Here is a 12,663-nt window from a genome sequence, read left to right as displayed (position 1 = left end):
TTGGGTTATCTGCACGACGTCAGCTCTCTGTTGTCTCTTATCAGGCTTACTAACGCGACCAGCAGCTCTATGACAGTCAGAAACTGAGGCTACAGTTAACAGTGTTCTGATATTTATACTTGGCGGCATTTCTTTTCTGAGAGTCTAATGTACTGTTAATAAACATTGTACATTATCTGACTATTTCCTGCTCTTTAAAATAATTGTTTCTTTCCTCTTCAGTTACAGATATCGTGATTTATCATAGATTATTTCTTTGATATATTGTATATCACAGAATCATCTTTGTTGTGATATATCGTTATCATGGGAAGAATATCATGATAGTATCGTATCATGAATTCATCAGTGATTCCCACCCCTAGTGTATAGGACGGTTACCACGCCAAAAGATTTTTTGGGGAAGTGTAAGGCCAAGTATCAGAGGGGATTAACTTTTTTGTTTTGCATTTCTAAATAGTTCCTTATGAGGAACATTTGTAGGCATTTGTTTTTTTTCCTGCACTGTCATTTGATACCATTGATCATAAAATCCTACTTCATAAATTACAGACTATAGATTTAAATGAAGCCACACTTAACTGGTTCCTCTGTTACCTTACAGAAAGAACTCAGACTGTTGTTACTGATGGTGCTCAGTTAAGTCCTCTTACCATCAGAAATTGGGTTGCTACAGGGGTCTTTCCTTGGTCCTTAGCTGTTTACATTATACATAAATAACATAATTCTTCCTAATTTGATACTTCAATGTCCATTTTTTTGCAGATGATACAATTTTATATGGCCCAGGCTCTACCCCAGCCCAGGCCCTGACTTGTCTTCAGTCTGTCTTTGATGTTTTCCAATTCCTTAATCACAGACTAGATTTAAATACAGAAAAGACCAAGTACATGGTATTTTCCACCTCCACTGGTGACTCTGACTATCCTGCCATTACAACATTAAATGGTACCCATATTACTCTTGCTGTCATACAAATACTTGGGAATTTGGCTTGACAGCAGATTATTATTCAAGATTCATATTCAACATTTGACTCAGAAATTAAAAATTCTTCTTGTATAAAATCAAAGGATGTCTGTCTTCTTCTAACTATGAGACTACTGTGCAGTCAACCTTCATGTCTGTCCTTGACTATGGAGATATTCTGTATTGTCATGCTGCCCCATCAACACTTCAGCAGTTAAACCCTGTGTACCGTAGGGCATTATGCTTTATCACAAATGACAAATTTCATACTTATCATTGTTCTCTGTATCACACAGCTGGATTGACTTCCTTACAGTCAAGAGAAAAAAAAACATCTCATGTTATTCATATATAAAGCTCTACTGTTGAAGCTTCCAAACCCCCTCACATCTCTCATTTAAATCTAGTAACTCCAGTACACCATCCAGTAACTACTTAACCTTAGATATCCCTCATGTATGCACTTATGTTGGCAGAGCTGGTTTTAGGTACTATGCACCTTTTAAATGGAATGAATTGCAAGCTGCCCTCAAACTTGAGTCTTGCATTCTTCTTGAAGATTTTAAATCTTTATTATCTGATGTTTTTATGATTCTTGTAACTGTTTTTTATTCCTTGTTTACTGTCTGCTGATTGTGTTCTTGTCTTATGAATGTTTCTTGTTCTGAGGTTTCTCTTAGAAAAGAGATCTTAAACTCAATGAGACCTCCTGATTAAGAGGATATATTCTGTCATGCTGACTTGACTTAAGCAGTGATAAAGGGGCAGGTTAGTTTGGTGGCAGTGATGAACTCATTGATGAAGGGAATAAACTGGCATAGGGATTGCCTCTGATGTTTTGAGAACATCAGAGGCAAAATGTGCTTAAATAATTGAGAAAAACTGTAATAACACAACTCTTACCACAGCAGCCACATCTGCCATGTCCAGCTGTCAGTACAGACCAATGGCTGCGTGACTTAAGACACTGTGTGATGTTATGCACTGCACATATCTTTCTTCTCACTTGTGTATGTGTGAATATCCTGGACCATTTGTGAGTTTAATGTTTTGAAAAGCACATTTCTGCCACTAAAGGTTCAGTCAAACTGACTCAACATTGTCAGGCAGTATCTTATTATCCTTTAACTTGTCTTTCTCACCGCTTCACTTCCCTTTCTTCCTTTCACACCTTTCGTGTCTTGTCTCTCTGTGTGGTACAATACACGGTGTGTGTACATTTACAGTGTGTGTGTATGTGCACGCTAATCTTTAGATGAGGGGCTGGTGGTTAAATCATGATGCATAGTCCAGGGCTGCTCTGGCCACTGTCATTAATCAGTACAGGGGCGGGGGACGTATCTGCTTTTTATCCATCTCTTAAATCAGTCACTGCAGCTATCGGCAGCCCCCCCCCACCCTCCCTCCTCCCCTCCTTCTTCTCCCTCCCACCCTGCCCCCCTCCCCCCACGGGCCGCTGATTGAAGTGGCATTGTTTGGGAGACAAGCGGCGCTCAATCAATAGGCAGTCTCACTAAATTACCGTTTGCATGAAAAATGAAGGGCCGCCCAACCTGACTCCATTCAGCTGGGGATGTGCTGTGTGTGCATGAGTGTGTGTGTTGTTGTGTGCAGATTGGTGTGAGAGATAGGAATATGTGGATGGGACGTACTGTAGGGAAGAGGAGTGTGTGTGTGTGTGTTTGTCAGGGGACAGAGAAGACAAAGTGGGCAGGTAATAGAAGTAGGATATGCCCCTCCCTCTACTACAGTGTAAAATCTTTGGTAGACCACCTACAGCTGCATAGGGATGCAAGAGAAACAAGAGCTCAAGGTTTCCTGGTCATGTATTGATGAAGACTTGTTAAGGATTTCTCCTTTGGGCCTTATGACCCTGACACAGTGACCCTCACCCTTCCCCTTCACCCTTCAACTTTACCTTTCACCCTCACCCCTGACTGACCTGCTCTGTCTACGTTTTTGTTTATCTCCGACCTCTCCACTGCTCTGCTGAGAGGAATCCAGGATGGATAGATCTTTCTGGATTTTTTTATTTGAGTGTGAACACATGTAGAGATCTGCTGTTGAAAGAATGGACTTTCCTGACATGCAGCGTGTGCGTGTTTTTGTATAGATATGGATGGCCAAGGTAGGTTGGAGTGAGGTCCCAGCCTTTCTGCCTGTATGTGCTCCGCCCTGACCTCTGGCTATTAATCATCTCTAGATCTGTGTTTACCCTCAGTTCAGCTCCCCAGCACACAGGCACCTAGAGGGGCAATTAGAGAGGAACTGCCGCCCCAGCGCAGAGGATTGCCCCCCTCTTCTAGTCACACACAGGCACACAAACACACACATAGAGTGAGCTTCTGAGAAGCAGGACTTAGCCGCACCCAGAGAGCTAGCTATAATGTTTTTATTTACTTTAAAAGCATCCTGCTGTTAATACAAGTGGCATATTACAGTGCTGCCATTATATTTGTATGGGAGAGAGTTTGCGCATCTCTTTGTTCAATTGCGTTAGGTGTGTATGCGTGTGCGTACATGTGCGCGTATGTCTCCCACCCCCACAGGGCATACCAAACATGCATTAGTATAAGTTGTGCAGGCTGAGCCTCATCCAGTGTACATATGGTAATGGATGGTGTGTGTGGAACATGTCAGCCACCTCATCGTGTAAAAGCCTTCGTGTACAGGAGGGAGCATAGAGGGCTGGCAGGTAGGCATTAGGCAATATAATGGCCTCTATTTTTACTCCATGGAACACAGTTGAAGAGGCGACGCTTATGAAGCTTTCAAAAAAGCAGACACGCAGGTGGGGAGGGGTGTTATGAGTGGGTAAGTGAGAGAATAAAACTGATTTTCAAATCGCCTGACTGTTGGACCCGTTTGTCTGTGCCAGTGTGTCTGAGAACAAGTGCATACGTGTATTTTTGTTTTGTGTGTGTGTGCGCGCGCACATATCTTGTGTCTGTGTATTAACAAAGCCAATAATGAGCAGTCCAGTGGTGATGTGTAATCCATGTTGTTTTTATTGCTCAGATTGATCAGAGGAGTGGAGAAGAGAGGCTTTTTAATGACCTGCTCTGATCTCTCACCATCTGGATTGTGCTGCTTCTAACTGAAATACTGCCTCGTCCACTTCAGAGCAAAATCAACCTCTGCGATCCAAACCGGACCAAATATTGATAAGGTCATCATTTAGTCATTTCTTCAAATGAACTTTTCCTTGAACTTTTGTCATTAATTTCAGCACCTACATACATTTCTACACACTCACATACATGTCTGCAGTCAGAAGGAGTGTGCCAGGGTCTTGTGCTGAGTGGATGTAGGCCTGCCCTGGGCCCAGGGAGGTAGTTAATCTCTGTGTGTATGACATGTGTGAGCTCAGGGTATTGTACTGTATGTTTCCCTCTCACTCAGCTGTACTTAATGTAGCCCATAAAGGCTACACAACAATAAGCTACGCCTGGCACTCAGGCCACCATTCTGCACTACACTAGCCCGCTGAGCAGGATAAATGACTCCTATAAACCTGTCACACACATACATACACACACATACTAGAGCGTGCACAGACTATAGAAAGTCATCTCTCTGGCTGTGGAGGATCTGCTGTGGTTCTCGGTGTGTGTGAAGTTTCTTTCAGTCTGCGTGGTGTACGTGGTAATAACTGGAGCGATGCTCATAAAATCTGAGGACAGAAATATGGACGGAGAAGGCTTCAGGTTATCTGGGATCCTCACACTCAGAAGATATTAATGGAGGGATAGCATTCATGTGATGGTTTCATTATGCATTTGTGCATCAGTCCCAATTGATGTGATCCCTTTCTATTCCTTCACCCCGGCCCAGTGTTTAATCAGTGGCTGAAGACAGATCCAACTTCCTTAATGTCCTGGACCTCCCTCTGCATCTCACCCAAGAAGACTGATCTACATTAAGAGGGGATAAAATAGCCCCTCCATGTGATGGCTAGCCACAGTGTTCATAAATGAATGCCATTTAAAATCCATAAAACTGTTATTCTGCATAATACCCTATGAATATATGTGTGTATGAGAAGTAGTTAAGTGTCAGTGGGTGTTGTGTGGCTGGCGATAGATGGCCCGGGGATATGTTTAGGTGTATGTGCTGTGTTTGTGTGTGTATGTTTGCATCTCACACTGGGTTTGATATGACACACCACAATTATGAGTCTCTGAGAATGAGAGGATTTTATCTATCATTTTTACAAAAACACCCACTAACCGTCCTGACTGAGTGCATTGTAGTGGGAGCAGTGAAAGAGCTATTAGTCTATTTATGGATCCAGCATGGTGTTTATCAGTCACAGACTGACTGTGGCACAGACAGCATCATCTGGCCCCTCATGTTGCTTTTAATGATTTTCCTGTTAAAGATGTTAGTGTCATGTTGCTCTTGTTATTTTCACCGTTGTCCTGGCAACCACAGATGAAAACGGTGCATACAGGTTTAGTGGCACCCAACTTGATTTTGATAAAAATGGAAATGTGATGTAAATCCGAATATTTATTCTTTCACTTAAAAAGAAGAAAATGAAAAAGGCTAAACACATTATCTCTGTATTTTTATGTCTTGCCTATTTTGGCACCAGCCATGGTATTCATAAATAAACCACATAGATAATAGTCGTCGACGAGAAATCCATTTTCATTCTTGATATTTATTCAAGCAGTTCTCTCCCATGTTTATACAATCCAGAGTATTAAAAGATTGATTCAATTTTATGTTTTGGAATAAAATGCAAACAAAAACAGATGCTTGTGTCTTTCTTTCCCCTCTCTGAGCTGAGAAGGTATTGTGGTTTATGTAAACCATAGAGCTCTGAGCTCTATTCTGGTCGTGGAGCTTCCCAGAAAGAAAGAGAAGGCAGAGATGGTGAAGGTAGACCGCTACGCTATACAGCAGGAATACTGTGTGGGTGAGAGCAGAAGGCTTAAAGACGTTGTCTGTCTGAGGCTTGGTACAGCTGGTATAATATGACCTGATTTTAGTTACTATAATAGGTTTGTGTACCAACCTACAGCCCAACCTACTGGATAGACTATTAATTTAGTTGGAATAGCTTGAAGCCTGAATCTTAAACCTGTGTTATGCCAAATTTAAATATTAGTTTCTGAAGAAGTAAAACATCAAGACTTTCATTCAATTATTGTTTTTTGCAGTGTTGTGGCGGGACTCATGACATGACTGTTAGAAACTGTTCTTCAGATTGTTTTTTTCTCTCTGAAAGATTGGTGAATTGTGGATAATCTGTGGATTGGATCTTAGCCTCACAAAGTTTGCAGTCTTTCGAATTTCCAAACCATAAAATGGCAAACAGACAGACATGAGACCACTTTCTATTTTAGTTCATGTCTGCGGTGAAATTAAGGATATACATTTTCATTAATCAAATCTTCTCAAACTTGCTCGCTTGCAAGTAAAGTTCAAACATTAAACCGCAAGAAAAAAAAGTTAATTATAGTCATATCTTTTTCTGTGTAGGTTGACTCGTGGTATTACACATTCCCCTCAAGATCAGGTGACAACAGTGGTGGCTTGATTGTCATGGCCTTTCTTGGGTGATCTGCTTTGTTTATCATCTGCCATCTGTCTGTCTGCCTACAGGGTTTGCCTGGTTGACAGAGCTGCCACCTGTAACACAACTCTGGCCTCACTTAAATTGTGTGATTAGTTGTAAAGTTGCCAATCTCACTTTCCCAATCATTGTTTCCATTTTATATTGTAGAAGCTATACTATAATACTACTAAATCTAATATTCAGAGCAGTTCACCACCATGTTCCCATTTTTTAGGTTTTGTACTGTAATTGTGTCTAGTTTAGTGTTAAATACTAACTTACACTGGGGAGTGAAGCAGGTTTAGCTTCCTTCTTTCACACTTACGTACTGCTTTGCATAAACACAGAGATTAATTACTGTCTAGTAAATCATCTGTATTTTTGTTAGGGAAGATGAGTTCAGTTTGTGGTTCAGGTGTATTTTCTCAGGTAGTTTTTAAAAAAAAGTGTTTTTGATTGGACACCACCAATAGTTTATTTCTTACCAGTATTGTAATTAATGTATTTATTCAATTATATCGGTCTGTTATCATCCTTTCAATAAATTACATTATAATCAGTTCCATCTGCAATGTTACTTATCTTTTTGACACGATATATTGCCATATCATCTTTTTGTCCCGCCTCATAGTGCATACACAGAGTCAGACTAATTACTGAACACTAATTAATGGCATATTGTCTGTGTTTTGTGTTGCTCTATGCTCATCTGTGGGACGGGCATGAGGGCGTCCGTACTGAGTATTGCGGGAGGGGTACTACAAAAGGTGGGATGGGTTGATTTTACATGGGTGCAGATATGCAGGGGGGAGTGGCAGCCAGACAAGGGGGTATTCAAAGCATCCTTCATGTAATTTAAATGCAATTATGCATTCCCCCACCCTGTTCCTCCACGGCTTACGGTGCTGAAGTGAATAACATGGGCGTATCTTCATCTAGTCCTGCCCAGGGAACTAGTGTTTCTGTCCGGACCCGCCTGTCTGAAAGCCTGGCTCCTGCCTCGGCTCCAGTCACCTGCTCCTCTTATTATTGGACATTATTCCACTGGCAGAGCGGAAAGGAAGAGAGGAGGGGAACTTTAATAGCACACCTGAATGGAGGGTGTCATATAATCAATGCATACAGGCCTGCATTACAGGCTGTCACTGAGACTCCATCACATACCAGCAGAGAGGAGGAGGGAGAATGGGATATTAACTCTTGTGAAAGGAGGGACGGGTATCGCTGGCCTGAAATTAAATGGCTTGCTCGAAAGGAGATGAGGCCAGAAATAAGGCACTCGTTGGAGTTCGGTGTACGTGTTTTGCACAATATTTGCCTCTCTGCTCCTGAACCTGTGGCCTCTGATTTGCTCTTTGTCTCACTCTCTTTCTTTCTGTTACCTCTCAGTGTGTTTTCAACACATTTTCAGCGATGCATTGATACAATCATAGAAATCGACTTCCAGTTGTTTCCATACATCTGACATCTAGTTAAAACTTCCTCAAACAGAACTTCCCTTAAGAAGTTTTCTGTTTTTATGCTTGTGTGTGTGTGTGTGTGTGTGTGTGTGTGTGTGTGTGTGTATTCAACTGCTGTCGTCAGCAGACTGTAATCCCTCTGAGCCTTCCCTGTTTATGTGTGTGTGTGTGTGTGTGTGTTTGTGTTAGTCCATTTTTTCCTGGTTTGGAAAATGCCGGACTGCATGTTTATGTGTGTCTGTGGGTGTGTATGAGAGATGTTCAGCGGAATGCCCTTTGATACAGAGAGAGCTTTAGAAATGCAATTTCCTTCCTTTCTGTGTATGCGTGTATTCATGTTGGGTTTATTAGAATATGAAAGTGTTGCGCCGCGGTGCCAGGGTTAGCCTCTCCCTCCGTCCGCTCCCTCGCTTTCCCCTTTCGCTCGTTCTTTGGCCTCCGTAGTCTCTCTGGCTGGCTCATGCATTAGAGATGAGGGGCTGCAGAGAAGAGGGAGACCAGCGCCAGGGGAGACCAACAGCTTACACCAGGAAGCTCACCATTATAAACAGGATCAACACGCCTCACATATCAGACACTTTCAAGTCTGTGTGTGTGTGTGAGTGGGTAGGTGGGAGGCGATGTAGTAGTTACAAATAGATGAGTGTGTGTTTTTAAGTTTTTATGTGCTCTCTTTTTTTAGTAAGACTGTCTTACTTTTTTACTTCTGAACCTGGTTTAAGAGGACATCATCAACACCGAACAGTGGATATGAGATTGCATGATGACCGAATGAAAGGGAAGGAGTGTAGAGTTGCAAGTGGAGGACTAGAGCAGAGACAGTAGGCCCTTGGTGGATGAGCCCCAGTCAACAGGATTTTGGGTTAATTAGAGAAAAGAAGCTTTTCTGTTCAGCAAAATGCTTGTTCTCTCCAAACTGTACTTCCAAGTCCCATTTACAGTACAATATGTGTGGGCTTGTATATGTAGGCTACACACAAATCAGAGTTCTTTCTCTGTGCTCTTTTCCCTCTCCATGTCTCTCTCTTTACTCACTCGCTTACTGTAACTTTTGTGTTTGCTCCTTGTTCATTGAGCTGTTTGACAATGCAGGGCGAAGAGTTGAGTCTCTGTTCTTGGTAGGTGCTCCAGACAGAGGGGCCACTTGTTCAGGGTCTTCCCCCTGGAGAGGACAGGGGGAGAGCAGGGACAAAAAGGGAGGCTGACCCCTGGGACTGGTTCTCTGTTTACTCATCAGCAGGCTGGGATGAGGTCAGCTTTGGTGCAGAGGCAAAGATCTGCGCGGGGGCACAGCCTGGATATGGAGGAGACAAAATCACCTTCCCTCTGTTGCGTTTTATAATGCTGGTATTTGATTGTCACTGTATACCTGGACTTTTTGGTTTATTAAATCTAGTTATCTAGTCCATCTGTAGATTTGGCGTTAGGGGCAATCAAGGCAACTTGTTAATGATCCACAATATAATCGATCCATTTCTGATTCTTTGTTTATTTTAAACCAATTCTGTCTAGATTTGTCAGCTGTCAAAAACATTACATTTTTCTAAGACATGGTGGTGTGTTTCTAACACAGCCATCAGTTTTAATAAAATCTACACTGAATGTGTGTTTCAACAAGTGATATGAGCGCAGTGACTTTGGGTAAAAAAATGACTAATTTGCTTCAGTATTGCTACAGCATTTCTCAGGTGAATCATGTGTGTAAAGTGTGTTGTAATTTATGAATTTTGTTCATGTTAGAGGTGAAGAGAAGCTGCCAATCATGTTCATAATTCAGACATTGAAGCAGGAATCAGTATGATTTTAGGGACTATGGTCTTATCTTTTTATAAAAACATCAAGTGCTGCACATCGTTAGACTCAACCTGTCCAGCTCTCCATAGTAACTTCCTCTCTCAGATTCTCTCAGAAATCACGTTTCTTTTTCTAATTGCTGACCTCTCGTAGTCAGTATGGGGTGGTCCCTACATTGTCCCCACCCCACTGGGCAGGGGCTAATGTTCTCGAGGCCCCAATCCAGACAGGGGCACTCCTCTGGCCTCTGACCCCAGCCTCCCCCTCCCTCACCTGGGTCAGGCCGCAGAGGACAGGGCTTGGGAGAAGATTAATGGAACTCACTACTGGTGCAGGTGTGTGTGTGTGTGTGCATCACAGAGCAAGAGAGAGGAAATGCAAACAGGCCAGTAAATGTGACAGACACACTGTATACTGGACTGGAAACAGGGACATTGTTCATAGTTAATTTTGATCACATGTGTTTAAGTTTCAATGCTTCAAATTACATTTTTGACCAAAATTAGACACATCTAAATTGAAGTTTTTAGGTTATCTCTTAATGTGTTACAGTGAATAGTGATTTTGTCAATTACTAATCAGATTTTTAAGCCACTTTATTCATGTGATATCTGTCTTCTTGAGGTAACAAGTATAACCCTTATTTAGCAGGTGATTATGCAGCCCCACGTGGCACAAACCTCTCTCTCTCCTTTCTCTCTCTCTCTCTCTCTCTCTCTCTCTCTCTCTCTCTCTCCTCCTGTGTGTGAAGAGTGCTGTTTCAGCAAGGTCTTCTGTTCATTCTCAAGGTGTCCTCCGCGCCGGCTCTTTTCTGAAGGCCCTTTTAATGGATTGGCCTGATATACCTTCCAAATGGAGCACTTTGAGCGTTAATTCGCTTTCTGATAAAGATCCCCCCTTTTTACCTTCCCTTTCTATAAGTCTTCTCCCCGATATGAAGTACACAAGGAAGGGCAGATGAGCACAAAATCCTCTCTCTGTGTCAGGCCGGGTGGGAAAATGGACTAGGGTGAAAAAGAATCAATTGGATCCCCATTCATGTGTTAGTAGGGTGGAATGAGGAGAGTGTATTGTGGAGAATGGTTGGAGGTTGTCTCTCTACCCCCTCCTCTGCCTCCACAGACTGGCCCAGTGTCTGGGGGGGGAAATTGGAGCCTTTCTGCCGGCTTTGTGGCGACAGCAGGGGTTATCGCCGGGATCTGGCCATTGGCAGGTATAGCTGTCAAAGCTGTCACTACCTCTGAACTCAGGAGCATGCCTGCACACATACAGTACATGCACACACACACGCACGGGCAGGAGCATACTTAGACTCCGCACAGGCACATACAGCACACAAACAAATGAAAACATGCACGCATACAAGACATGCAAACACCATCAAAATTATGGAAGTATGCTATATAAGATAACAACAACCTATTACCGCTCCAAAGCTCATTCAATCTGTTAACCCTCGGTGTGACGGTGTCCCACGCTGCATTTTGGCTGTTCCCGAGAGAGCACAATGGAGGTGGTTTGACCTGTTTGCCCACTCAAGTGTGACATTATTGTGCCGTATTCGCAGCCGGACTTGAAAACTTCTTTTGCTCAAACTACAAATTAAACATCATGTCTCTACACAAGTGCTTACATGGTCAGATTCTTATGAATAACTTCCCACCCGCCTTCATTACCCGTCTCTGCCGGAAAGTGCTCTATGTCTACTGGCCCTCTGATGCAATGTGGTGAGCTCGAAGCCTCTGGCTCTTCAAACAGTTTCTCGTGCGCTCAATTATTTATTTATTTTGTCTGTCATTGACTGAGCGGGAGCAGCGCTCTGAGCGGTTTGTGTTTCTTTGTTCATCACTGGAAATAGAGAGTTGGAATAAAGCCCCTTTTCTTGTCGTCTTAGTTGGTAGTTTATTTGTTTGATCGGTTCACTATATTGTGCCGTTGTGTGTGTGTGTGTGTGTGTGTGTGTGTGTGTGTGAGGGAGAGAGAGCTGAGAGCAGCTCTCCCACCCAGAGAGAAAGAAATAGAGAGAGTAAATTCATGTTTACAGTGTCGTCCCAGTGGATGAGGGCTCCCTGCAGTTCAGCCCAATTATGAGCGCAGAAATTAAAGCAGCCCAAAACATATGCACATCTTGGCTCTGGAGAGGTGGAGAAAGAGAGAGCAGGAAGAGTGGAGGAAGAGGGCAAAAAGTGCAGAGCACAGGACCCAGTGGGCTCTCACTTGGACCATTTGGCAAACACACTAATTAACACGCTCACACACACACACACACACGCAAGCGTGCGCTTTGTCACATTTTTCAGCGAGTTGACTCAATTCAAATAATTCCTTTTCCATTTGTTTCATTATTAAGTGCATTTTGACTTCTTCATTATCATATTTGTACTCTGTCAAACACACCAGCATTGGGCTCATTTGTGAAGGAGTTTATTCTGTCTTCTCTCCTCCCCCCCTCCCTCTCTCCCTTCTTCATGGCCAGGTCCTCCCCTCTCTCCCCTCAGTGAGACAGTGAAAGACAGAGACAGAGAGCAAATCCAACAGCATGTTTGATGCATTTTTAAACAGCTCTGGACTTTTTCAAGTTTCCAGCCAACAGAACATCTCATCTGCTATAATTTAATCAGCGGGTGGAATCACACTGCATATTTAAGCAACATTAAATATCTCCCGTTCTCCCTCTCCGGCCACTTAACTGAGAATAGAAAAAAAGGATTTTATTTTATTTCCTGCGTATTTCCCCCCATTTACACTCTTTCATCTGGTACTTAAAAGAGGCAGTGATTTGTCAAGTAATTACCATCTCTTTTGGAAAGAGAGAATGTTCAAGTGCTGTTAGGAGAGTCGTGGTTGTTCTGGCATGCAGGGTAGAAAGCTGCA

The 12,663-nt window shown here is 42.8% G+C and overlaps 1 protein-coding gene across 5 annotated transcripts in view; it reads left to right on the top strand.

Annotated features, from left to right (window-relative positions):
- wwox (WW domain containing oxidoreductase) overlaps window positions 1-12,663 on the top strand; it is a 137,957-nt gene that overhangs the window by 65,864 nt on the left and 59,430 nt on the right. Inside the window, exon 9 of one of the 5 annotated variants that reach the window (XM_042410593.1) lies at window positions 4,804-5,728. The exons of 3 other annotated variants lie outside the window; for them this stretch is intronic. In XM_042410593.1, the coding sequence (XP_042266527.1) occupies window positions 4,804-4,821 (18 nt within the window). In that variant the 3' untranslated portion in view covers window positions 4,822-5,728. Of the gene's footprint in view, window positions 1-3,987; window positions 4,190-4,803; window positions 5,729-12,663 lie in introns of those variants that run through there. One more of the 5 variants, XM_042410591.1, reaches the window with a different exon arrangement.

This window comes from Thunnus maccoyii, chromosome 5, assembly GCF_910596095.1.
Source record: "Thunnus maccoyii chromosome 5, fThuMac1.1, whole genome shotgun sequence".
NCBI classification, from domain to species: Eukaryota; Metazoa; Chordata; class Actinopteri; order Scombriformes; family Scombridae; genus Thunnus; species Thunnus maccoyii.
This window is presented reverse-complemented; position numbering and strand designations above follow the sequence as displayed.